The 26,598-nt window shown below is 46.6% G+C and overlaps 1 protein-coding gene and 1 long non-coding RNA gene across 6 annotated transcripts; one reads left to right on the plus strand and one right to left on the minus strand.

Annotated features, from left to right (window-relative positions):
* Nucleotides 1-6,053: 6,053 nt before the first annotated feature.
* CEP72 (centrosomal protein 72) lies at nt 6,054-26,122 on the minus strand. 5 transcript variants are annotated; one of them, XM_036411218.2, is made up of 13 exons: nt 25,999-26,122; nt 24,475-24,602; nt 22,776-22,968; nt 20,611-20,719; nt 19,345-19,523; nt 17,611-17,823; nt 16,558-16,784; nt 16,474-16,524; nt 15,531-15,666; nt 14,271-14,467; nt 10,621-10,747; nt 7,647-7,758; nt 6,054-6,465 (listed from the first exon to the last, which is right to left on the minus strand). In XM_036411218.2, the coding sequence occupies exons 1-13, from the start codon at nt 26,078-26,080 to the stop codon at nt 6,300-6,302; spliced, it is 1,920 nt and encodes a 639-aa protein (XP_036267111.1). In that variant the 5' UTR covers nt 26,081-26,122; the 3' UTR covers nt 6,054-6,299. The 5 variants fall into 5 exon arrangements, 3 of the variants coding, with proteins under 3 accessions (XP_036267111.1, XP_036267110.1, XP_045427803.1); XM_036411217.2 differs by having other exon boundaries at nt 16,474-16,784; XR_004983182.2 differs by having other exon boundaries at nt 6,330-6,465; nt 10,621-10,679; nt 16,474-16,784.
* On the plus strand, nt 16,433-17,007 carry LOC118703905. The gene is made up of 2 exons (XR_004983186.2): nt 16,433-16,540; nt 16,574-17,007. It is a non-coding gene; the product is annotated as an uncharacterized LOC118703905 (long non-coding RNA).
* Nucleotides 26,123-26,598: the final 476 nt, after the last annotated feature.

The following is a 26,598-nucleotide window of genomic DNA, read 5'->3' on the forward strand; positions in this document are numbered from 1 at the left end:
GGGACCAGCACTGCCACGGCACACGGGCTGGTCACCCCTGGGGCTGTGTCTCCACCAGGCCCCTCGCACACTGGCCTCCCTTCACCATCCCCCTGTCCGCCTCTGTGCACAGCTTCGTCTGGAGGTCCTGGGAGCTCGCGGCGTGTGGCATTGGAGCGCAGGCTCCGAGGGCCACTTCTAGGGCTAATCTCACCATTCTCTCGAAAGTTCCTAACTTGGGGATCCTCAGCTGCCCGGCGAGGCTACTCCCAGTGAGGAAGCTGAGGACCAGGGGATGGGCAAAGGCAAGCGGGATGCCAGTCCCCACCCGGTGCCTCGCCTCTCCCCTCCCCGAGGCTGGACCTTTAGGGGAAACCCAAAGGCAAGAGTAACCTGTCGAAAATGTGTCTGAAGACAACCGAACGTGCAGTGTTTCTTGACAATAAGCTGATCACAAACCACGGTCCTCGTGTTCCAGTGCTGGCATGTTTTCCTCTGTGGCCACATTTCTCCCCATGCCTGGCGGCACTGCCACGGGGGAATGCCGTGGTCTCCTGCCCCCGAGCAGCCCCGTTCCTCTCGTCACAGACACTGGAATCGGCAGGATCTCGGCCACTACAGCACGCTCGCTGGCGAAGGCTCCCCACACCACAGCCCACAGAGACAGATGTCACCTGGGCCTGCCCTGGATGCAGGCCCTTCTCAGCCCTTCCTTGCCTGCTGGACCCTGGAGAGAGGTGCCTGGAACCAGGTCTCTTGTCCCAGAGCATTGCCTTCAGGCAAGAACAGCCTCCACATGAAGGTTCCAGCCCCCATGTAGGGCCAGCCTGCCGGAGCACCCTGGGAAATGGGGTCTAAGCAAAGAAACAACGTGTGTGTCCTCCGACCCCGCGGCAGCCCGTGCTTTCTCCCATGGTGCCGCCTCAGAACTGGACCCCCATGGCCCTACCAGGCAACCCTGGCCGCGGAGCACCCACCTCAACCTTCAGGCTGGTGGAGGTGAGCTACTTGATAGGAAACCCTTGGCGCACATCTGAGGAAAATGTCAGAAGGCTCTGCTGACCCAGATGGCAGCAGCTTTTTTTGGTTTTCTGAATGAAATCAAGTGCACACAGCTGCTCCCTGTCGGTGGCCTCCCTGTCCCCGCCCACCCAAACGCAGGGGAGAGCCCCACACCCTGGGCCCGACTCCCCACATGCCCGGGCCGGGAGTCTGTCCACAGCTCCACGGTCCCGCCGGCCACACAGGCACTGCCGTCACCCCGTGTCCCCTGCCCGTCCCCAGCCAACTCATGGTTCTCCAGTCAAAGTAGAGCTTTGGAAATCCACCCTCCCCTCTCTGTCAGAGGAGGAGGAGGAAGAAGGGCTAGGTCATGCGGACTCAGTATTCACCGTTCTGCCCCTTTAATCGCCTGGTGAATGCATCATTGCATCTGGGTGTAGCCTCTCAACTCTTACTTCACTGCACAAAACTGACACACGTGCATGCCCCTCCACCGGGATCTGAATATTGTGACTACGTAGGCAGTGTGTGTCTGTGCTGCATGTTTTTATGCAATGCCAGTCAGCTTCTAACCATAGTCACATAGAAATTAAACGTCTATCTGTGAACAGAAGGAACTGCACAGCAGGCACCCCCGGAGACAGGCCGTGTCCGAGGGAGGACACCCGGGATACGGGATGCATTCCAAGGGAGGACTCTCGGGATGCATTTGGGGAGGAGGGAGGGGTCAGTGTGACGGTGTCCGAACATCAGCAGAGAACAGTAGGAGTGTATCTGAGAACACCGATTATACCAGAATATTTATTTATTTCTATTTAACACAACTGGGCAGTAGTCAGGAATAGAGTTAGCTTTACCAAAACTGAAGTTCAAATTACATAATTTTAAAATATTATAGTAAGATATATATTTATACTGGAGTATTTTTACACCTTTAATATTCTCTGGCTTGAGTTTTGAGACAGATGAAAATTATAGCGGATGCCGATCCTTCGGGGAAAGGCCCGCGGAGGCCTTCCACTGGCGCGGCTCGCTGCCTGTCTGTGCTCCTCGCCGCTGTGTCCCAGTGGCTGAGAGCTCCGGGCAGGCCAGTGGCCGTCTGACCGTCTGAGTGGACGGAGACTATGGCAGCAGGCAGAGGCTCACCGACACCCTGGGCCAGTACAATCGCCTATTTCTGTGAATAGTTTTAATGGCACAGGCCACGCCCGTGTGCTTCTATACGTCTGTGGCTGCTTTTGCAGCGACATTGGCATTTGCAGGGGTTGATAGAGATGCCATGACCCATGAAACCTAAACTATTCACCATCTGGCCCTTGCCAGGTGAGCCCTTGAGGACCCGCTTGTGCTCATTCCCTCCTGGGTATTTACACACAAGCTGGCTGCCCCGTCCTGCAGCACACACCCTATGGGGGCGCTCGGTTGTCACCTGTTCGATACCGTACAGGTTGACAATTTAGCTGAACTGTGAAGTTATCACCCTGAGTAGTTTCCTTCCACTGATTCACCGCTGAACGCTTAATGAAACCTGGTGGTTCCGGGGCCTGCCTGCGTCTGTGGGCACGTGGAGGGCATGGCCAGTGTGGTGACGTGCCAGGCAGTGGTCGCTGTGCTTGGAGATGCTTTAGTTAACCCTCTCTCTTCCTTTAGACTTTTGAAAAACCAAACCAAGCCAAACAAAGGAAACTTGCACAACTTAAAATAAACTTGAAAGTGATCATATACTAGTTTGTACTAAGATTTTCAGGAAAGGGAAATACAATTTATATGTACATGCAATATATTTTTACACCATCTTATTGTTAGGGAGTACTGAGTGTATCACTGTATCAGAGTGATGGGTACAGTAACGTCAATGTCATGGGTGTTCTGACTCAGACAGTCTAAATGGCATTCAGCAGCAACATCCCTGGGGCTGGAAGGGCCCCGCTCCCCCCCACTCAGAGTGCGAGGCTCAGAGCCGCTATGGGGGTGCTGTCAAGGCCTGGTCTGCAAACCTTTAGTGAAACAGCTAATGTCTGTCCGCACAACGCTCCTCATGTGTTCGCTGTTGTTAACATTGTTGTCAAAAGTGATAAATAAAGTGTTAAATGGTGGATCTCTTATCCTCAAAGTGTATGGTCTGGACAGGCAATAACATGGGCGCCAACATCTAACATGGGACAGGCCTTGGGAGGGGTTCCTGGGTGGGGGTGCAGAGCCAGGACTTCCAGGGCAGAGAGCCTCCTGTCTCTCACCCAAGAGAGAGTCTTTCACTCCTCACTTAGGCGACCACTGACCCAACCCCGTGCTATGTCAGAGGCCTGGTTGAGATCTACTGCAGCCCTGGAGGAGTGGGGGAGTGGGGGAGATGGGTGTGTGTGTGTCTAGATCCAGGGGTACAGGACACAAACTACATTACAAGCAACTCTGCATCCCCAACAGAAAGGCCATCATCAAATAACTGCCAATCTGAAATCCCAGCCCAGAGAATAGTTTTCAAGAAATAAAGATAAAATAAAAGCATTATTAGATTATAACAGGGAACTTCCTCCAGTAGACATGTATAGAAACTACAAAGGCAGAAGGAAAGTGATTGCAGGTGTAATGTCTGAGATGTGAGGAAGGAAAGTGAAATAAAGAATAAATAGTAAATAACTACAAATACATAGTGACTAATTATATAAATATCCTCTGTGGGATTAACAATATTTCATTAAAATGACTAAAGAGTATCGCATGTGAGCCAGAAGCGATCCTTGGGGGGCGGGGGCCCATGATCATGGCTGCTGTATGATAGCAAATGCGCATGAAAGAGCTGATTAAATAAATATGAACATGTAAAAATACAACTGAAACATGCATGGCTTCCAAACTAGTAGAGGTGAAATGCTAAATGATAAAAATCTAAAAACAGCAACAGTGGCAAGGGAAAAACTGACAGAAGGCACTGAATAGCACAAAATGATTTTAGTTTAAATAACAGATTTAAACTAAAATATATCAATTCCATTAGAGGATAAAGCAATAGAATCACAGAACAGGAAAATGGATAGAATAATGCTTTTAAGCCAAGTGTATCATTTATTTCAGCATGGCTAAAAAGGAAAGGGAAGAGCAGAAAATGAAAATGAAATGAAGCAGAAACCGGTTTGGCTTAATGGATAGAGCGTCGGCTTGGGAACTGAAAGGTCCCGGGTTCGATTCCGGTCAAGGGCATTGTACCTTGGTTGCGGGCATATCCCCAGTAGGGGGTGTGCAAGAGGCAGCCGATCAATGACTCTTTCTCATCGATGTTTCTAACTCTCTATCTCTCTCCCTTCCTCTCTGTACAAAATCAATAAAATATATATATATAAAAAAAGAAAAAAAAAAGAAAAGAAAATGAAATGAAGTCAACTCAACCAACTTCTGGTGGATTAATGAAGAGATAAAATTCAAACAACCAAGGAGACGATGACCGAGCGGAGTGGGCATTGGGCACAGGAAGCAGATGCTGAGCAGTTGGCATCTTACTGAGAGGACACAAGAGCAGGGAATCCTCCAGGCCACAATGAAGACTTGACAAAGTCTCGCCAGCCCAACAAGGTCTCTCTCTGGAGACAGCCTGTTTGAGGTGATCGCCATGGCAGGAGGGCCAGGCCCCACAGAGCCCAGGCCACCAGCACAACAAGGTCTTACTTGAAGGGACACAACTGCCTCTACATCTCTGCCATTGGGACACAAATTCAAATGCTGAAGCTATTAAAACGATATTAAAAAATTGAGTATTATGCCAAAAATTTTGAAAGTTAGGCAATGAAACAAATTTCTAGAGATTCATAATTTATGAAAACCAACTGAAAAAGAAATGGAAAGCCTGCATAGTTCTATGATGTAAGGTAAATAACTACGAACTATAGTGGAAAACCTCCCAAATCTTAGTGACTAGACACAACAAAAGTTATTTCTCATTCACAAGAAGTCCAGCTGAGGTCAAGCAGAGGTCTCTTCAGCAGAAGAGAAACAGGCTTCCTGATCTTGTGACATAGCTGGCAATGTCACGAGGGACAGGAAGGACCAGAGTGGCCCACCACACAAATGATTACATCATGCTTATTATGTGTCAGTACTGTCCTAGAACATTTATAACAAATCATATAATCTTCACAGCAACCTATAAGGCAGGCACCAGTGTTACCCCATTTTACAAATGAGGAAATCGAGGAACAGAGAATTTAAATTACCCAAAGTTAAACATTAAATGGTGTATAAGATCTTAAACAAAACATTAACAAACTAAATATAACAATGTATCTGTAAAAGAAAACCCATCATTACTAAGTTGTGCTTACTCCAAAAATTTAAGGTGATTTTTACATTAGAAATTTTGTAATTAACCACATTAACAATAAATAAGTCTAAAAATGATCTGATGACAAGGAATTCCACCCCCATACTTTGGTATAACACATTTCCTGGCTAAGTATAAAAACTGATGCTCTGGACACAACCGTGACCAGACAGACAGGTGAATGGAAGGACAACTGAAGCCCAGAGACCCCTCTATGGGGGAGACCTGATGCCCCTCTGACTTCCCCAGAGAGTCCTGGCCCTCACAGCTACACACAGCATCTTCTCCAAGGCCCGTTCTTCTTCCTTAATTAAACATCATTCTAAAAAATTACTTTGTTTTATTAAAGAAAGCAAATATTAAATGATATAAAGTTTTCAAACTAAAAAATATAATTTTATGCTGCGTTATGACCTAATTTTCAAAAATCACTGTAAGCAAAAAGAGAGCCAAAACTTGGGTAGATATTTTTACTGTAGGATGTTAATATCACAAAACATTTTTATTTTTATGTTTCCCACATTATAAACATTACTTTTATTAAGTCCCGGAACTTACTTTTTTCTGCTCACCAACCATGGTACATAGCTTGTTTTATAAAATAATTCAATGATAAAAATCAGTTATAATTTATGAAGAGCCACTTTTAGAACAATGTATTCATTTATTAAATAAGAACTGCTTATTATACAATAAATTTTTTTCTTTAATCATCATACATAGTCCTCTTTGACATTAGGCAGAAAAACACAAGATTTTCTTTATCTTAAGACATTTGATGAAAATTAACAATCTGTCTTAAAACATGTCAGTGTGTTTTGTCTCAAAACATGTGAATGGCCTGGATTAATCCTGTCTTTTTAGAATATTTTAGCAAAGTGAGCTGTGGGCCCTGAATATATTTCAGAACTCACAAGACAACTGCAAACAGGAGAAACAACTCTCATCAACAAGTACCGTACGCCAGGTAAAGAAAACACATGTGCACACCATACAACTGGGAAGGTCAGGTTTTGGAGCTGCCACTGAGGCGGGGGCTGTTGCTTGGGAACAGGGCCATGGTCTTCTTGAGCTCCTTGTAGCTCCAGTGCAGCTGCTCCACCTCGGCCCTGTGCTGAGCCCGCACCTGGCCCAGCTCCTGCAGGAGGTGCTCATTGGTGCTGACCAGGGAGCTGGAGAGAACACAGGGCAGCCATGTCCCAGCTCTGCTGCTGTCCTCTCCAGCAGCATCCTCTCTCACCTGGCCAAGCCTGCTATTGACCCCTCATGCCCCAGCCATGTCCCCTCAGACCTGTCCCCTCCTGATCTCTCCTGGCAACTACCCATCTGCCCCTTGCCTCCAGACCAGGTGGGGCCAGGTCTGACTCAAACCCTCAGCCATCACCTGCCCTGCAAGCACTGGCAGCATCCATGGAATGGATCCACCTCAGCATGAATAGATGGATCCCTCAATGCTCTGGCCATGCATGGTTTATTGAAAAGACTTGTCACAGTCTATGGCCAGCAAAACAATGTTCTATTCTAGGGAAGGCTCAACACTGAAGTATTTCTAATTCCCAGTCAAATACAAAGGACCAGTTAAAAAATCCTGACATTGTAACAATGTAATATACAATTGAAAAATCCTCATTTTTAAATATTGTTAACCATTTTTAATTATAGAGGGGACTTCAGAAAGAAAGTGCTGTTATATTTTGCCAAAGTTCCCTACTCACCTGGTTAGCAATGACCCAAGCACATTTGGGGCATCATAAGAAATGGGCGAAAGCAGGGCCATTTTTCTCCATACAGGTCTCCCCACTGACAAGCACGGGTTTGCTTGGACCACAGAGACAGCCACTGACCAGGCGGAGGCTCAGAGTGCACACATCCTTGTGAACCCCACTCGACTGCACTTGCAGGCTCTGCACCCTGCCTTGTCCACATTAATCCCACGGTGCCAACACCTTGTGACCTGCCACAGATGGGCCGTAGGGCTCCAGGGAGTGACCGTGCCTTGCCTGCCTCTTCCCTGTACCGTGACTGTGTCTCATTTCCTTCCTTCTGCAGCTCCATCTAGTCTCAGTTCAGTCCCACCTCTCAGGGAACACACGCTCGCATCATCACTCACCATCACTCACATGCCTCTCACCTCTCAGAATGCTGCAGCAAGAGAAAAGCTCATAGAAGTGCCAAGTCAGCACAGCGACACATGTGGGCCCAGAACACTGGCTACCAGCAGCTGCTGCTCCTGCACCCTCCACTGCTCAGCTCCACAGCCCCCCGCAGCCCGTGGCTCTCCTGCAGAATCTGTGTGAGCTCCTGGACCCTCCCTTGCCTCGGCTCCATGCCCCACTCCCGCCCTCGCCCGTACCTGTGGCTCTCCTGCAGCATCTGCGTGAGCTCCTGGAACTTGTCATAATGTTCAAGGTGCTGCTTCAATTCCACAATTTCATCCGAGAGCCTCTTCACATTCGTTTGAAGCCCTGATAAAAGAAAATAAGTACTATTTAGTGAAATTCATTTGTACAATTAGAATATTAAAACAATTCTAGAGTTTAAACTGCACCTGGGACACAAGAAAAAGAATATAGCTTAGAAAAAGATCAGTTTTTGTAAGGAACTCAAAGACAGGGGTGAACACGTTCAGCCACATCTACCCAAGGACCCGGTTCTGGCTCCCTCCTCGGGGCCGAAGCTGCGGGGATCTGCCCTGCGATATCCCCGAGGAACCCACCCCTGTGGAGGGCGAGTGATGACAGAGGTAGGCCTCAGGGCCTGTTTTCCACAGGGCGTCAAGTTCTGGCAAGGGGAGGGCCTGAGGCTTTCAGGAGAAGCGACTGGCAGCGATTAGAAGCCCACTGTGGCCACAGGTCCCATGTCCAGCAATGATAGAGCATGTGCCTATATTCCATCTATAGGGTGTTGGCTCTCTCTGAGTTTCCTTCTCAAGGCAGGAGGGGTCAGGGGAGAAATTTACTATGTATGGGCTCCTAAATCCAAACCGAGGATAACCAGGATACAAATAACTCCACATGTAGACATGCCACTGCCAAACCACAAGACTGACACTGAGAAAGCCAGCGTGGGAAGGTAATGGGCAAAGGGATGCCAACACTGACAGTGGGTCCCTCTCACAATGATCATCCCAGCAATGGAGGGCGTCCTCCTGCATTTGGACATGAAAACCTTACTCAGGCCGAAACCGATTTGGCTCAGCGGTAGAGCGTCGGTCTGCATGCAGACTTAAAGGTCCCAGGTTCGATTCCGGTCAAGGGCATTTACATTGGTTACGGGCACATCCCTGGTAGAGGGTGTGCAAGAGGCAGCTGGTCGATGTTTCTCTCTTATCTACGTTTCTAGCTCTCTATCCCTCTCTCCTCCTCTTTGTAAAAAAAAAAAAATCCATAAAATATATTAAAAAAAAGAAAAGAAAACCTTACTCAGAATCTGTGTCCATCCAAACCTCCCTAGAGGGCATGATGAGCCTCTGGAAAGAGGGCAATGGTGGCATGAGTCAGAGCGCAGAACCCTACACTAGTTGACACCAAGTGTACTAACTAGATGACAAGACCAGAACCCCACAGACAACATTATAGCACTTGGTGATAAGGTAGCCTCAAGACCCCTAACAAGGCAGCCACAGCCCTGCATGGTCTCCATGTCTGTGTGGGTGCAGCACTCAGCAGTGGGGAAGCTGACCTGAGGACAGAGCACCTCCCAGTTCCCGTTTTCCTGGGAAATCCTTGTAGGCTAACGAGGGGACAGGGCTGGTATGAGGGGGTTCAGTCTCTTCTAATGAGTGGAGTGGGAGGTGTCCTTTGTGGTCTGAAGGGGCTGGAGCACCCATGACCCCTTGGGGCTGACCTGCCTAGTCCCTTCTAGAACAGGGCCATTCTGAGGAAATAGATGAAGCGGGGTCCAGGGCAAAGGAGGCCACCATATTTATCTGAAGTTCGAGTAGCTGTCTGCCCTGCTCCTTCTAGAAATTAAGAACAGACTTCACTTGACAATGAACAATAGAGATGTACTGAGGTCAAACCCCACACAGGTTATGATATGAGCACAACAAAAGCCACACCCAGAACAGAAAAAACCACAACGGTTTCAGAATGAACTAAAATCAGAATCAGACAACGTTAGAAAGGGGGTGGCTGAGCTCAGGCAAGAAGGCAAAATGAAGGCTGAACTAGAAGGAACCACAAGAGCAGCGAACATGCCAATGACATCTCAAAGAAACAGAAGATACAAAGGGGGAATTTTTAAAATAAAAATTCAGCCCTAGTCAGTGTGGCTCAATTAATTGGGCATCGTCCAGGGCACCAGGAGGCTGCTGGTTAGACTCCTGGTCAAGGGCACATGCCAGGATTGTGGGTTCTATCCCTGGTGAGGGACATGCAAGAGGTAGTTGATCTATATTGTGCTCTTGTATTGATGTTTCTTTCTCTCTCCCTTCCTCTTTCTCTAAAAATCAATAAACTATTCTTTAAAAAGAATTTAAAGAAGAAAAGACTGTAAACAACTCTTACTACTCAATAAATTAGCCCAGTAAACACAATGGACAAGGACAGACCAGGGCAACTCTCTGTGGCTGCATTCATGTGACAAAGGCCACAGTAAGTACTTGGGACAGAGGCCACACGTAAGGCCTTGAAATAGTTACTATCTGAATCTTTAAATAAAAGCCTTTGGATCCCTGAGAGGCGAGAATGGGAAAAGATGCTCAACCTGTCCTTCTTCAGTGAAATTAAAACTTTCAAGAGACCCCATTTCATCCAGAGAAAGTTACCATGGGAAACAGATACCACCAACACCTCTTCATTCTAAAGCCCAGTATCTGAACCTGAGATACTGAGAGTGGACTTTTGTAAAATGGCAAAACAGAATCAAAGAAGTGAAGAGAGAAAAATGAAAATGATCTGGGTCTGGAAGGCACAGTGATCAAGGAGAAAGGCCACTGCGCCTGCGGTGACAGCAGAAGGCTGGTGCCCTGCACATGCCAGGGGCAGACAGGCTGGCACCATGGTCCATGGCGCCACAGCCATGGGATGATCCCTGAGCTCCCAAGGAGTCAGAGGACGGGAGCAGTGAGGACCTGTCGGAGCCCACAAAAAAGGCGCCTCTCCCTCAGGCACAGTTCTCTTTCCAGATAGACCTGAGTGTGCCATGGGCAAGCACGCGCATCATTCATGAGCCAGAGCAACTCAGACCACCCAAGGGTGTGGGCTCCAATACCCATTTTACATTCTTTGCTGGTTCTGAATTCTGGTAATAAATTAAAATAAGTTTCATGAGTGTTTGAACACATACATTTCACCAAGTAGTGGCCCCAAACAGACCATACTCACCAGTGATCTGCAAATTTAACGCAGCTGAAGCATCTGCATTTTTTACTTCTCTTTTCATGCTGCACAGAAGAGACTTTAAGCTACTATTCTCCTCCAAAGTTTTGTCTAAATGTTTTCGCATGTCATCCTAAGGTCACAGAACAATACATTTTAAAATGACAAATCAATTTCAACAAGATGCATATAGAAAATTAAATAAAATCCTTTGAAATAACCAGATAATAATTTCCTTTTACATATCAGAATTCTGAATCACAATGTGAAAAGCTGTACTGTCATTTGTCACATAACAACAGAGATATGTCCTAAGAAATGCGGTGCTTTGTCACTTTGTGTACACAAACTTAGGTGGTACAGTCCACTGTTCACTGGCCACAAGCCTGTCCAGCATGTTACTATACTGGATAATGGCAGGCAACTATAACACACGTAATATTTGTGGGACTAAATATACCTAAACAAAAAAAGGTCCAGTAAGCATATGGTGTAAGAGAGATCATGGTATGCATGTGTAGGGCACTTACCATGAACTGAGCCTGCGGGACTGGAAGTTGCTGTGGTGAGTCAGTGAGTGAGTGGTTAGTGATGGCCTGAGACATTATTGTACATGATTGCAGACTTTATAAACACAGTGTCTTAGGCTACACTAATTTACAAAAAATATTTTCCCTTCAATAGTATAATAACCTTAACTTAGTATAACTTTTTTACTTTATAAACTTTAAATTTTTTTAAATTTTTTTTACTCTTATAATAACACGTAGCTTAAAACACAAACATACTGTACAGTTGTATAAAAATATTTTTTCTTTATATCCTTAATAGACCTTTTTGCAAAAAATATCTTTGGTTTGTTTTTATTTTTTAAGCGTTTTTGTTAAAAACTGTGACACCAACTCACACATCAGGCCCACACAGGGTCAGGATGACCAGTATCACTGTTGTCCATGTCCACATCTTGTCCCACAAGCTCTGTAGGGACAAAAACAGGCATGGAGCCGTCATGTCCTATGATAACAATGCCTTCTTCTGGAACACCTCCTGACGGACCTGCCTGAGACTCTACTTGAGGACATCACTCTTTGTAAAATACGACCAGGGTGGTTTGCTCAGCTTGCTTCCTTTTGTCATAATTTGTTTGTAAGCAGACAATGCACCATGAGCATTCTCTCTATTAATGAAAAAGTTTTGGTGTTGAGGCCCATGTTTTCTAACCTTTTAAGAAGCTTGTTAAGGTCTGCAAAAGCTTCTGCTTAACCCTTCACTGTGAATTTTCTTGGGGTTCTTCTTTATCTTCTCCTTTTCTCTTGCTTCTTCTTCAGCTATGCATTCCTGTTCCTGCTCCAACAACTCCTCAGTAGTCAGTCCTACAGCACCACCTTTAGGAGCTCCCCAATGTCATCCTCAGGCACACCTTGGTTAAAGCTGTTTCCCATATCACCACACCCCTGGTGATTTTTACAACCTTTTTGCTAAATCAGGGCAGCTATGGCATCACTAGGTGATAGGAACTTTTCAGCTCCATTATAATCTTATGGAACCACTGTCATATGTGCAGGCTGGCATTGACTGAAATGTTGTTGTGTGGCACATGACTGTATGCATGCATCTCCTCTGTCAGCAGGCTCAGGCCTGTGTCCTTCAGAGAGGACAGGAAAAGGGGTAGTCCAGCTTACAAGGGAGCACCCACCTTCCCATGTTCCCTGGTGAGGGGTGGGCTTCCCACGTTCTCCAGTGAGGAATGTGCTTCAGCGCTGGTGCTGAGGGGAACAGATGTAGTGGCTGGCTGCTCGAGCCCTTCCCTCTCCAGAAAGGCCCCATGGTTGCCACAGCAAGAGCACCGGCAGATCCCAGGCCTTTATGGTCCACCTGGGCAGGTAGCTTCCCTCCAACTTTTTAAAATCCCATATGTAAGTGAGATCATACAGTTTGTTCTGCCTGACTTACTTCACTTAACCTCAAGGACCATCCATGTTCTTGCAAATGACAGGATTTCCTTTTTTTTTAAAAGGGTGAATAAATGTTGTAAATACATATGTTCTTTATCTACCTATTTGGTTGAGAGGTTATTTTTCTTAATCATGAGTAAATGTTGAACTTCGTCAAGTGCTTTTTCTATACCTGTTGAGATGATAGTGTGGTTTTTATCCTTCAATCTGTTAATGTGGTATATTAATTTGCATATGTTGAACCAGCCTTGCATTCCAGGAGAAAATCCCATTTGATCATGGTGAATAATCTTCTTGATGTGATACTGAATTCAGTTCTCTTGTATTTTATTGAAGGTTTTTACACCTGTGTTCATCAAACATACTGGCCCGTAGTTTTCTTTCTCGTGGTGTCTGTCTGGCTTTGAAATCAGGTGATGCTGCTTCATGAAAGGAGTTTGAAGGTGTTACCTCTACTTTTATTTTTTGGAAGAGTTTAAGAAGGCTCAGTATTAATTCTTCTTTCAATGTTTGGTAGAACTCAGCCGTGAGGCCATTTGGCCAGGTCTTTTCTTCTTTGGGAGCCTTTTGACTACTGCTCAATCTCCTTATTTGTTATTGGTCTGTTGGTTTTATTTCTTCTTGATACGATCATGGTAGGTTGCATGTTTCTATGATTTATCCATTGCTTCTAGATTATCTAATGTGTTTGCATATAATCATTCATAGTAGTCCTTTCTGATTTTTACTTATTTCTGAGGCATATATTTTATTTTTTATTTTATTTTTTAATATATTTTATTGATTTTGTACAGAGAGGAAGGGAGAGAGATAGAAAGCTAGAAACATCGACGAGAGAGAGTCATCGATCAGCTGTGAGGCATATATTTTAATGTCTCCTCTTTCATTTCTGATTTTTGATTCTTCTTTCTTATTTTTCTTAGTCTAGCTAAAGGTTTGTGGATTTTGTATATATATTTTTTCAAAAATCCAACTGAGTTTTGTTGATTTTTTCTATTGCTTTTCTATTCTCTATTTCTGCTCTGATCTTTATTATTTTCTTCCTTCTGTAAACTTTGGGTTTACTTTGTTTTTCTTTTTCTAGTTCTATGAGGTTTAAGTTTAGGTTGTAAATTTGATATCTTTCTTCTTTTTTAACGTAGACATTTCTGTGTGATGGTCTTATGGTGAGGTTACAAAAGACAAGCGCATCATCTTAGGATCAACTAGTAGGCCCAGCTGTGCTGGCACTAGTTGCCCTTTGGTGCCGCCTGGTGGTGGAAATTTCCTCAAGTACAATAGGACGACAGGAGCAAGAAACCAAGGATCACACAGCTAAGTGAAACCTCTCTCATCAGAGGTCCGGGGAACCTGGGCCAGGGAACATGGGGCCACAAAAACCCCACTGTAAGCCCAGCTTCATTTTCTCTCACTAACCCTTTCTTAGAAGAGAAGGCAACCAGTCAAAAGAGGTAGAAGTGGTGATGCCTCCATCTGCAAATAGCTGTTACAAAGTCAGGCCAGAGTTCCTCAGATGGGGAAAACCTGTGGGGAGGGTTTGCGATCTTGGAGGGGAAGAGGAGCCCCAGTGCTGTAGCCCGATAGCAACTAAAGGGTAAAGGGAAGTGCAGACTGGAGAATCATCCCCCCTCATTGTGTGAAATCAAAACAATGTTTTCACCCCATCTGTGAACAAAAGGAAATGGGAGGGGCGTGGCTCACCATCTCTTTCCGAGTGTTGTTGAGCTCCGACACAACCTCATTCATCTTCTCACTATATTGCTGCTGTTGTTCAACAAGGTGATTTTGCAAAGATTTATTTTCAAGAGTCAGGTAGTTGATTTCTTCACTCGCAGTTGTCGAACTGTCCTGAGTTGATGTAAAGTCTTGAATAGATGACAAAATATGTCTTGCCTGAGCTAGAAGTAAAAATCAAGTATTATTATTGCATTTATGACAAGAGATTGTGTAAACAAAATATGTTCAACACATATTGAATAACACACACTACATGCCTTAAAAACACAGATAGACATGGAGACTGGCAAAGGGATAAGGGTACCATTGACATTACCTTCACTCAGGCTGTTTTACATCTAGTCAAGGATGAGAGGCAGAAAAGAACAAAAAAACGTTTTGTTCTAGAGAAAAAGTACCCCTCAGGAGAAGACTACAACTAGGAAGACTGGACTGAATGCCCAAGCAGCCCACCACACTATCTTCAACAGCCCTGCTGCTATCCTAACGAGAGGGTATAGATTTATGGGATCAGCATTCTTGGGGATCCTGATTCTGAAGTGCTCAGGAGCCTCTGGTGTGGCTAGGATGGCAGCTTCAAGCAGGGCCCAAGGTCTCTTGGGAAGGAGAGGGCTGGCAGGTCCCCACTCCAACTGGGACACTGCATATCGCCCTGCAGAGACTGAGGAGGAAAGAGGGGTCTCACTGGGGATGCAGCACCCTGTTTCACATTCTGACTCTGGGTGATGGGGTTCCCAATGTGCTCTTGTACCCAGGCACTAGGTGGAAGCAAACCTCTCAGGGGAGGGGCCGTCCTCCTGGACCTCAGAATTTAATTTTCATTAAAATTTAATTTCCATCGAAATCTCGGCAAATACCAGCTCAAAGAAGACAATATTAGCTTTTTAACCTCTCCAAATCCCCATGTGAAAACAAAGCCAAGAGAACCAAATACCTGTGAATGGCACTTCCAACAAAACCAGGCAACGAGGCATCCCCTCAAACACCAAAGCCAGTAGCTAGGAAAACCAAAAGCTATTCCTCACGGGGGCCCCCAGTTACTGAGAGGACATTATCAGGGTATTCACTGCAGCAAAGCAGCCACAGTGATAGCTGATGAGGGTGCAGCATGTGAGGAACCCAGAACCCCATGGGAGAGCAAGTACCCACTAACACAATGCTACCCAAAGGGTGGGCCTACACGTGGCTCTGAACTGATGAGCTGACTGTCCCTTCCCAACTCACCCAGGAACACCTCGTTGCTATGCAGGGACTTGCAGCCACTCCAGTACCTGTCCACCAGGTCGAGGAGTGTTTCTAGGAGTGCCACCTCCAGGGTAGCCTTCCCAGGTGGCACAGCTGAGAGCAGTTTGGGAGTCACCTGCAATAGAAACAAAACCATGACATAGGTTTTCAGTTCCTGAAACACAAGGCTTCTAACACCACATGCCAAGGGAGCACTGCTCGGCCCAAGTTCACCTCAGGGGCAGGATAGCCCATATCCTATAACTGGACAGCATGGTAGCAGTAAGGCCTGGCTCCTTGCTGCCTAGAACTGAGGCTGAGACCAGCCCAATGAGTGTTCGGCTCAAACACCTCCAGCAGAATCTGAATCTGGATACTGGGCCAGGGTGACAGACATGCATACAGAGCCAAAGTCTTCAGGGTAGACACAGTGCAGTCACACAGATTTCTGTCTTCCATCTGTGGAGCATGGGTGGTGCCCTTTCCATAAGGACGACCACCATGAGGCCATAGCTGTGAGCCGAGAGGAGAGGGAGCCCTGGGCAGCACCCCTCCTATAAAGTCCCAACCCTACAGCGAGTATGCACATCTGCCACACAGCTCTGCCCCTGGTGCTATCCCTTGGCAGACTGGAAAAGCCTGTGCACATCCCATTTTCCTTTCTCCCCTCAATTCAGACAGCTAGACAGTGAGAACAGATGATAGCCAGGCCCTCTGTAAAAGCAGACTCTGACTCACAGCCTGCAGGGACCAGCTGGGAAGCCAGCCTGCCATGTCCGTCAAAATGCATGGAAGCACATTTCTAGCAAAATAGAGGTGACAAACACCAATGAAACATGCATTGAACAGTTGTATTTATCTTGGGATCACAGTTAATGTTGAAAATAGAAGACACAGCAGCCCCTCAGCTAGAACATCCAGGCATCCTTAGCTCTCTGCTCACCTCTCTGGTGCCACTCGTGCTGTGGGGCCTCTGCTCTTCAGACTCAGACGACTCCAGATGAGAACAGGTCCTCTCACTCCTGATCTCCAGGTGAGAACAGGTCCTCTCGCTCCTGCTCTCGGAGCCAGTCTGCCTGCTCAGACCCTCCTCCAGGCAGCTGAGACACTCCTGGTCTGCAGGGGCCTGGAATCTCCCTCCGGGCATTCTTCGCTTCCGGTACTTTTCCATACCAGGCAAAGGATTTAACGCCTTTTGTGTTGACAAACATGACGTCTGAGAAGAGGAGGTTGAGTTCTCTATGTCTATGCAGTCTATAACAGAGATGAGAACACAACTCTCATCAGACCAAGTTCTCTGGGCACAGGTATACCTGTGCATGCACTGTGTGTGCATGCATGTGTGCACATACGGGAAATCCATCAGCATAACAAGACTGAATAATAACTTTAACAAATTAATTGGCTAATGATTATACTTTTCTTGCCAAAATTATGTTTAACAAAGTTGAGTAAAAACCTAAAAATTTGGAAATTAGAGAGGGCTCAACAATTTGTTCCTTTAGGAGATTCTGTTAACTTTAGTTCCTGGGACCCTCCCTACCTCAGGGGGCACTGCCCACATTTGCTAACAAAGAGTGTACATACATACATATGGACACACATACATCTATACATGCACACATAGAAACATGCACACACACAGGGTGGGGACAAGGGTACAACAGTGCAAATGTGGTCAGTGCTGACTTAGGGGGTCTGGATGATGTAGATATGAAACTTCCTTATTCTGCTGTGGCAGCATTTCTGTGTTCACTCTGGGAATTCACAAGGACTTCAGGTCAATAAAGAGGTCTAAAGGTCAAGCACATGCACCTTTGTGAACAGGTGAAATGATGAATTCTGACAATCAACAGAAATGAAGGTCCTGTGCACCCATACACCACAGCATCATCATGAAGTCTCAGGATATAAGGTAAAAGTAAGCAGGACAACGAAAGTAGAGAATATAATAGGGGTGTGTGTTACCTGGACTCAACACCATACCCTGCTCTGTAGTGGTCACCGGCAACTTGGGCAGGTCATCACCACAACCCACCGCCCGGATTAAGGAGTCAATGGCGGTTGTTGCGTGAGATACCTGGGAGTGGGAGAAAGTGCACGTGATGTCCGAAGGAGCAGCAGGTCTCGGGCTGGTCTCCCTGCTGGGGCGGGAGCTCTCCACAGTACTGGTTCTGAAGCCTCTTTTCTGGACAACATCCTCTGGAGCTGCTTTTTCTCTTCTCGTGGCCCTTCTTTATGGAGTCCCCACACTGGTGCTGGACTAAGTGAGGACTCACCAGATGTCTGGATTCTATTTTATTAAAGAACATTTAAAAAGTTTTAGTTCATTAAAAATTACATTTTAAGCTTCTAATAGGGTACTATATCTATTAAGTGTACCAATTAAATAAGAAAAAGATGACTGAGAGAGTTAATAATGCAACCGCTGCCCTAACCGGTTTGGCTCAGTAGATAGAGCGTCAGCCCATGGACTGAAAGGTCCCGGGTTCGATTCTGATCAAGGGCATGTATGTTGGTTGTGGGCACATTCCCAGTAGGGGGTGTGCAGGAGGCAGTTGATCAATGTTTCTCTCTCATGGATGTTTCTAACTCTCTATCCCTCTCCCTTCCTCTTTGTGAAAAAAAATCAATAAAATACTTTAAAAAAACAATAATGCAACCGCTAAACCTGTAGTGAGTCGAGCAATCACTGCAAACAGTGCTAACAGGTGCAAGACTGACACTGAACAACCACCACTCGCTATACAGCTGAGGAGTCAAGACAGTGTGGCATCGACACAAAGTCAGACATGATGACAGATAAAACAGCATCCAGAACCCAGAGAGAGATCAGGTTAACTGAATTAACAAATGTGTCAGGGTTATTAAATGAGACAAAAGGCAGTATTTTCAACAAGTAGCATTAGCACAACTGGATACGGGGTGGAAGTGAGGGAGAGACAACCTGACCCACCGCTCACTACGGTCACAAATCCACTCTAAGCATGGAGGAGCACAGACCGGAACACTGAACCATCGGACATCTACACGCCCACAGGAGAAAATCTTCATGAGCATGGGACAAAGATTTTTTTTTTCAGGGCACAAAAAAAAAAAGCACAAATCATATAAAGAAAAAACTGATAAACTGGACTTTACTGAAATACAAATGAAAACCATAATTAAATATTAATATTTACTCAGAAGAACAGCCAGAATAAAAAAGACTGGAAATCTAAGAGCTGGCAAGGATACCCAAGGAGCAGATGTTTTTGTGCCAGGAGGTGAATCCTGGGATTTCATCTCAAACTTACACCTCAGCCCGTTGTTGTCTTATGAAAAGCTCTCAGAAACTCATAATGGAAGAAGAAATGGTGCTAAAGCTTATAAAAAGTCCCAATGAGAAAGAGTGTTTGGCAAGGTAAGGACATTCATGCATGCACTAGAAGCCTTCACAATGAGCTTGCCAGGTTTAAAGTTCTAACGCGTTAGACTGAGCTCTAGGTGCTCCCTAACGCTAAGTGAACACCCCCTTGTGGCTGACACAGACGTCAGTTCCACTAGCCACAGGACATGCTACCTTCTTGCCCATGTGGACATTTTACCTCCTCCCTACAACTGTAATTGATGTGAGGAAGAATTTAAACCACCATGTAGTGTATGACTATACTCAAATACACGACTTCTTTTATAATTCTGTAAACCAAATTACTGATATTTACAAGTACACAGTACTTCATGAAGGTTCTATATTTAAAAGTAAGCTTCCTAAAAAATACAGCTGTGCCCAGAGCAAGCTGGACCCGTTGGGCCTTCGGGTGGAGCAGTGTACCTTGGGAATTATGGAAGTCATCCTCTTGCTCCTTCTGGCTGGAACTTGTGCTCCTAGGAGGGTTGCTCAAGTCCCACTCACATTCGGCAATGAGGTTCAGGACTGCCTCGTCATCCGCATCCATGACTAAGCACTTCTTGGCTGAGGGGTCAATGCACTTAACTCTGGAGTGGTGCAGTCTGCAAAGAAAAGCCAACTCAGTGCTTCGCTCCAACCTGAGCAGACCCTGTGCGGGGACACGAATGCACTGCCAACACAGCCACAGGACTCTTGGGAAGAGCAGTTGATGTAACTGCAGGAAATGGCTCTTGTGCCTCTACTAACATGAGGTCTAGGAGGGACCCAGCAGGACAACTGGCGATGGAAAGCAAGGGTGATGTCATCACACCATCCAGTATGTGCAGAGTCCCACTAGGGTTTGTTCAAGAACAGAAGTTCAGAAAGCTCCTCTTTTCCTAAACAAAATAGTGTACAAGGAGTGTACACCTTTTCAGACAAAACAAAATAGTGTACGAGGAGTGAATAATCCTAGCACATTATAAGAAATGTCAACAGTGTATTGACTTTTGCCTTTAGAATCAACTCATACACAAAGCATGAAGACTCTTTATGGATTTAGAACATTTAAATACTATTGGCCCTGACAATCTGAAATTAAACATAAAGATGAAGACGGCCAGAGGGGAAAGGGCACGGGCTCCCACAGCCCCACCAGAGCAGAGCCTTTAGCACTGGCCACAGGCTTTGAGCAGAGAATGCAGGAGGGCACAGTCCCATGTCACCACGGGATGGGGAAGGGGCTATGGCAGCTGTCAGGCCCAGCTTCAAGTGTGCACACCCAGAAATGGCAATTAATTTGTATTGTCCGGGGATGAGGAAGGAAGCAGAGACAATCACAGAAGTGAATGAAAAGTGGCTGCTCTGAGGATGGGCCGGGCAGTGGGGAATGGGGACTGTTGTTTCTCACAAGTCTTCTGTGCTATTTATTTACATGTATCAGTTTAACAAACATTTTAATATTAAAAATAATTTATAGAAAACGTGGACAACAGAGAGAGACTCAGTCCCCCTCTCTCCTTGAGTCCCAGCTGGTATCCGGGCATTTTTGCTTCCCTCTTCCTGCATGTCTGCCCTTTTAGTGGCGTTCAGAGCACAAAAACATTAACATGTGTTAGTTAATACAGAGCTTTATAACTTCTAGTCATTCTATGAATAGATAAGCCTGAGCACCTTCTTTCCACATCTGAACACCACTCGTGGTCATACCTTCCAACTCTGCAAACAGCTGGGAAGCTTTGTGTGGAGTCGAGTGATTCCTCTGAAGCAAAATGCAACTGGGATGCTTTCCGCTCGCTCTCTCTCACGGGACGGTCATCTAGGGAGAAGCAAACACCACCATGAGGCAGGTGCACCGTCCGGCACCCCGTCACCGCCCTGCAGCACATGACCAGGCTGCCACCACTCATTCCAAACCTCTGTCCCCCCGGGGCTGCCCCATAAACACTGATACACCCAGTAAAGGGGTGCTGGGGTCTGGTGGCTACACCAGATGCTGAGTGCTTATTCCAAGAGGACTGTCCTGCTCCCACAAAGCTCTCTCTCCAGACACCGCTTTGGAGGCAGGCTACTGCCACAGGAAAAGAAATACACAGACGAGTTCACACACAGGCACCTCCTTTTAAGGCCCCCCCCCCCCCACCTCAATGTACATTTTGGGGGCTGCACGAGGTTCTCGAGCCACACTGAGCACACTAAGAATCTCTGGTGTGAGATAGAGAGGAGACATCTTAGCTGAGTGTTTGGATCCTCAGATCCTCAGAATTGGGAAACAGAGAGATAAGTGTAAACTGTCCCATGTGTGCTCTGAGCCTGAGGCCTCTACTCAGCAACTCCCAGTCCTGCAATGACTTTGAATTTCAATTACATTCCTTTTTCATGTCTGAAAATATCTTCCCCATGTGGCAAGACTCTCATTTCCCTTCTCTAAACAAACATTATAGAATTCTGAACCTAAAACTTTTATGACAAAAGAAATTATTTAAGACTAAAGATTGCAAACATTTCTCATAAGAATTGCAATGCTTCTGAAAAAGAGCCAAATTCAACTATTTATAAATTACTTAGTCAAAATTTAGAACAGAAGCACTTATTCCTCCCAATATCTAAAAATTAAACGAAGCATTGAAATTCTAAGTAGGTTTGACCCTTTGGAGGTCAGTCATTCATACCCACAGCCCAGCCCTGCTCGAGGCCCAGGCAGTGCAGAGGGGACTAGAGGATAAGCTGACACGCATGTGCTGCTGAGATGTGCATACATTCACTCACAGCCAAGAGATGCAGAACATGGGTTTCTACAGACACTGGCTGGAAGTGACAGGACAGTGGCAGCGGTCTGCCTGCAGCTCAGTGTTTACCACCAGGGACAGGTGTGGGGCACTGTCTTCCCTGACAAGTGCTAGCCTGATGTGGCTCTCACTTTGGTATTATTAGATCAGAACCCAGGAGATGGAGATGCCTAAACTGTATCCTCAGCCGCTCCGAGAAGTGAATGGGCCTGCAGGTTAGGGACATGCTGTGATCACTGGGGCAAATGACCACACCCTTCAATCAGATATACCTGCACCGCAGCTACCCAGCATTTACCACCACACTTTACACAAGAGGACTAAAGGTCTGAGGCCCCCTCCCTCCCTCCCCCATGACTGGCATGGTCAGTGCACCCTGGACTCATGCTCCAGCTCTCTCCCTGTGAAGTGCGACGTGAGGGAGCATCGAAGTGCCAGTGGCCTCACTGCTCAGGGCAAAGACCTCTCCTGGAGGGTGTTGAGGCAGGTGGGAAGGCATTGATGTGGCTTCCCTGGGTGTGATCCTCCCAAATGGACTTCTCCAGCTGGCAACCTGCAAGCTCTGCCTGTGAGGCTGTCACAGGGATCCATTTTTAAGAGACATGGGTTAAAAAGCCTAAATGGTGGCGGTACCTGCCAACAGAACACTCTCTCTAATACCGGTCACCTGGGGGAGGGTGTGGCACAATGAACTTCTAGTCCCGTATTTCTCCAGGTAGAGGCCACGCCAGTAGAATCCAGCTGTCCACCTGAGCCTGAGACGATGCCCAGGGGCCATGCATGGAAACAGGGCACCAGAAGTTCAGGAACGGGGCTAAGTCAAACAGCTAGACAGCAAAGCCAGAATGAGACTGAGCAGTCCAGCCCATGCCCGTGCTCCTGGTCTCCCGGCAATTATCTCTGGCCACGGGGCTCCCTGCCACCTTTCCAGGCGGCTCTCCTACAAGACCCATCCTGTAATACAGGGCCTCATGCCATCAGAGTAGAAAGTAACTTCCCTTTTCGGGAAGAGCAACGTGCAATGGATCTGACAGTACCAAACACCAGTCAGGTCTCAACTGAGCAAGGGTGTGAGCACACACCTACCCAGCTGCCTGAGCTTCGGGAGCATGTGCACAACAAAGAGGCGGTAATCAGACTCATTCTTCACCACAGGGTTCAGTCGGAAGTCCACGTCCGTGAGCTCAGTCAAGCAGTGGAGCCGGAACACTTCTGCTAGTGAGGAAATGCAGTTGTAGTAGAGATTGAGGCTTTCCAATGCAACCAGGTACTGAATGCCCTGTTAACAGGACACAATGCTGAATGAGTTTATGCTTTCTTTAAAACAAACACAACAACAACAACAACAAAAAAACACAAAGAAAAATGGGCCACCAGTAGAAAGTGATCAACCAACTTAACAAATGAACTTACGTTACAGGAAGAGCATAAAGATGAAATGTGTTCTTGTCTATCAATTTCTGTCCTGCACACAGTGATATGACTATTCAGGGAAGTTCGAAACAGTTGTGTCTACTAAGGACAGTTGGCAGGTACCATGCTAAGTGATTTACACAAATAACTTCATCCCACATGCACACAACCCTACAGGGTAAGCCCTACTACTGCTCCCATTTCACAGATTAGAAAACTGAGGATTGGAGGCTGAGAGATGAGCCAGCACTGGGTGCAACCTGGATTGGAACTCGCCACTGACTCTGAGTAGACCCCTGACCCCCATGTCAGGGGCGCTGAAAGTATCATGATCCAGGGCAGTGATGCCCTGCCTTTCTTTCAAGGCAAGAACCCCTCTCTATATACACCATTTGCCATCACCTGGGTAACTTCTCACTACTTATCAGGAATGAGCCCCTGCAGCAAGACTGCACCAGTGGCCCTGCCATTCAAAGGCCTGCAGCCACCAAGAGGCAGACTGTAAACAGAGGCGCAGTGCAGAAAGTGGATGAAGAAAAACACAGCTGATAGAGGGATGGAAAGTGATGGGCACACACACATGTCTTTTGGACTTGATTTTATTCCTTTAAAGATACTACTGTCTTCAACAGAGAGTTAAAACTTTTGGCCAGCAAAGTAGTAAAGATATAATGTGATGCATAAGAAATCTAGTTCATGGTAAACACAAGAAAAACAACAGCACACGTAAATCATTAAGTATACAGTTTACAAGTATTATAGACATATTTATAAAACAATATGTTTATAATTATAAATATACTTTCTACTGCCACTAATAGTAATAAATTTTCCTTTAAAAACAAACTTAGGCCGAGACTGGTTTGGCTCAATGGATACAGCATCGGCTTGGGGACTGAAGGGACCCGGGTTCGATTCCGGTCAAGGGCATGTACCTTGGTTGCGGGCATATCTCCAGTAGGGGGTGTGCAAGAGGCAGCTGATCAATGACTCTCTCTCATCGATGTTTCTAGCTTTCTATCTCTCTCCCTTCCTCTCTGTACAAAATCAATAAAATATATTAAAAAAAAACAAACTTAGCCTGACTAGAGTGGCTCAGATAGTTTAACATCATCCCATGCACCAAAACGTTGCCGGTTTGATTCCCGGTTGCAGGTTTGATCCCCAGTCGGGGAACATATGGAAGGCAACTGACCAATGTTTCTCTCTCACATTGATGTTTTTTTTTTCTTCTCTCTCTCCTTACCTATTTCTATGCATATCCTCAGGAGGGGATTAAAAAAATAATAAAACAACCTCTCCCAACTTCCTCCTTAAAAAAAAGACAAAAAAAAAGACAAAAAAAAAAAGACAACTCAAACCTAAAACTTACCTCCAGACTAACCAAGGAGTTGCGTGAGAGATCTAAAGATTTTAGACCTGTTAAATTCATCAAAGAATTCCCTAGGTGAGTAATCTTTTCTTGATAAGTTCCAGGAATAGATAATGACTGAAGTTCAGCTAAGGAGAGAAAATTGTGAGATTTTAACATTATTTTTTAAATTGAAAATAAATCATCAAAAAATCTCAAAAACAGGAATTGCGTATAAAGTTTCAGTTTATGTTCACCACTAAAAACGCTACACAAAAAGATATGCTCACCCTGGCTGGCATAGCTCAGTGGGTAAGCATCACCCTTTGGACCAGGAACCAGGGTGTGATAGTTCAATTCTTATCAGGGCACATACCCAGGTTGTGGGCTGGATCCCCAATGTGAGGTGAGCAGGGGACAGCTGATCAATGGTTCTCTCTCACCAATGATTCTCTCTCACACACCAGATGTGTTTCTATCTCTCTCTCCCTCTCCCTTCCTCTCTGAAGTCAATAAAAGATATATATATATAAAAGATATGCTCAGAAATATAAAAGACAAATCAAAATAGAAAACTAAAAATATTCAAGTAAACACAGGGAAAGCAGGAAAAGGGGAATAACATAAGAAAAACAAAGAGAACAAACAGCCGAAACCCATTTGGCTCAGTGGATAGAGCGTCGGCCTGCGGACTGAAAGGTCCCAGGTTTGATTCCGGCCAAGGGGATGTACACTGGTTGCAGGCACATCCCCGGTAGGGGGTGTGCAGGAGGCAGCTAATCGATGTTTCTAGCTCTCTATCCCTCTCCCTTCCTCTCTGTAAAAAAATCAATAATATATATATATATTTTTTTTTAAAGAGAACAAACAGAAAACAAATAATAAAATGGCATGCATAAGCCCTACTATGTTGATAATTACATTAAGTGTAAAAGGTCTAAACACACCATAAAAGACAGAAATTGTGAGAGAGCATTAAAATGAATGAACTGTTCACTACCTACAAGAAAGTAATTTCAAATAAAATGATATAGGCAGGTTAAAGATAAAATCGTAGATAGATGGGGAAAGACATGCCCTGCGAACACCAAAGTACAGCTGGAGTGACTACACTAATATCGGATAAAGTGGATGTCTCCACAAAGAAAATGATCGGGGCAAGATGTCTCCACAAAGTATTCTGCTACAAGAGTCACTCCCACAGGAAGACATAAAAATCCTAAAATGGTTTGCAACAAATAGCACACCTCCAAAACACATGAAGTGAAAGGAGAAATGGGCAAATCTACCATTACAGTTAGGCCGTCCCCCCTCACCCCCCAGCCACCTGCCCCCACATCCCACCTCTTCCCCGCACAGACCCCCATCCCCAGCCTCCATCCCTCACCCCCTCCTCTGCACACGTGCCCCTGGGGACCCCCACCCCTCACGACCCTGGCCCGGACCGTCCGGTCCTAGTGCCGCCCGGCCTCTGGCCTGATCCTGACCATCTGGCCGGAAGCTTGCGCCCTCAGCCGGCGCCCCGCGCCTGCCGCCGGCACGCACCCAGGTCGTGGTGAGGCGACAGGCCGCTCTTCTCCCAGATCTTGTCCTCACTCAGCACCAGCCGCGGGCCCGCCGGCGCCATGCTTTCAAACGGACCCTAGCCTGCGCCTGCGCAGTGTGGCCGCGGAGGGACCCCCCCCCCCCGACAGGGGTGGCATGGGGGCGTGGCCATGTCGGGATAGGGCGGGGCCTCCTAGTGGGCGTGGCCTGGAGCTGGAACCCGGCGGAAAGGGGTGGCCCTGGACCAAAGAGGGTGGAGCTGGGCCTCTGGGAGGAGGGGTGCGGGGTGGGTCGGGCCACCGGCCACGGGGGTGGGTGGAGTTGGAGCCTCTCCTAGGGCGCGGGGCGGCGACCCCGGCCAGCTCTGCCCACGGTGGCCCAGGAGCGCTGCCCCTTGCTGGGCGCGGTGCCCTCCCTTGGGAAGACCACGTGCCCGGAGGGACCCGCCCCACCTGGAGACCCGCCCCACCTCCGGACTCTGCGAGTTCCCAGCCTCGCCCCAGCGTCCTGGGCGGAACCCCGGCACTTGGAGTCCTAGGTCTCTCCCTCCGTAGTCACTCGGTGGCGGCCAGTCATCCTCCGTCTCTGTCCTCAACTTCC

The sequence above is a fragment of the Pipistrellus kuhlii genome, unplaced genomic scaffold, assembly GCF_014108245.1.
Source record: "Pipistrellus kuhlii isolate mPipKuh1 unplaced genomic scaffold, mPipKuh1.p scaffold_m20_p_4, whole genome shotgun sequence".
In the NCBI taxonomy this organism is placed as follows: Eukaryota; Metazoa; Chordata; class Mammalia; order Chiroptera; family Vespertilionidae; genus Pipistrellus; species Pipistrellus kuhlii.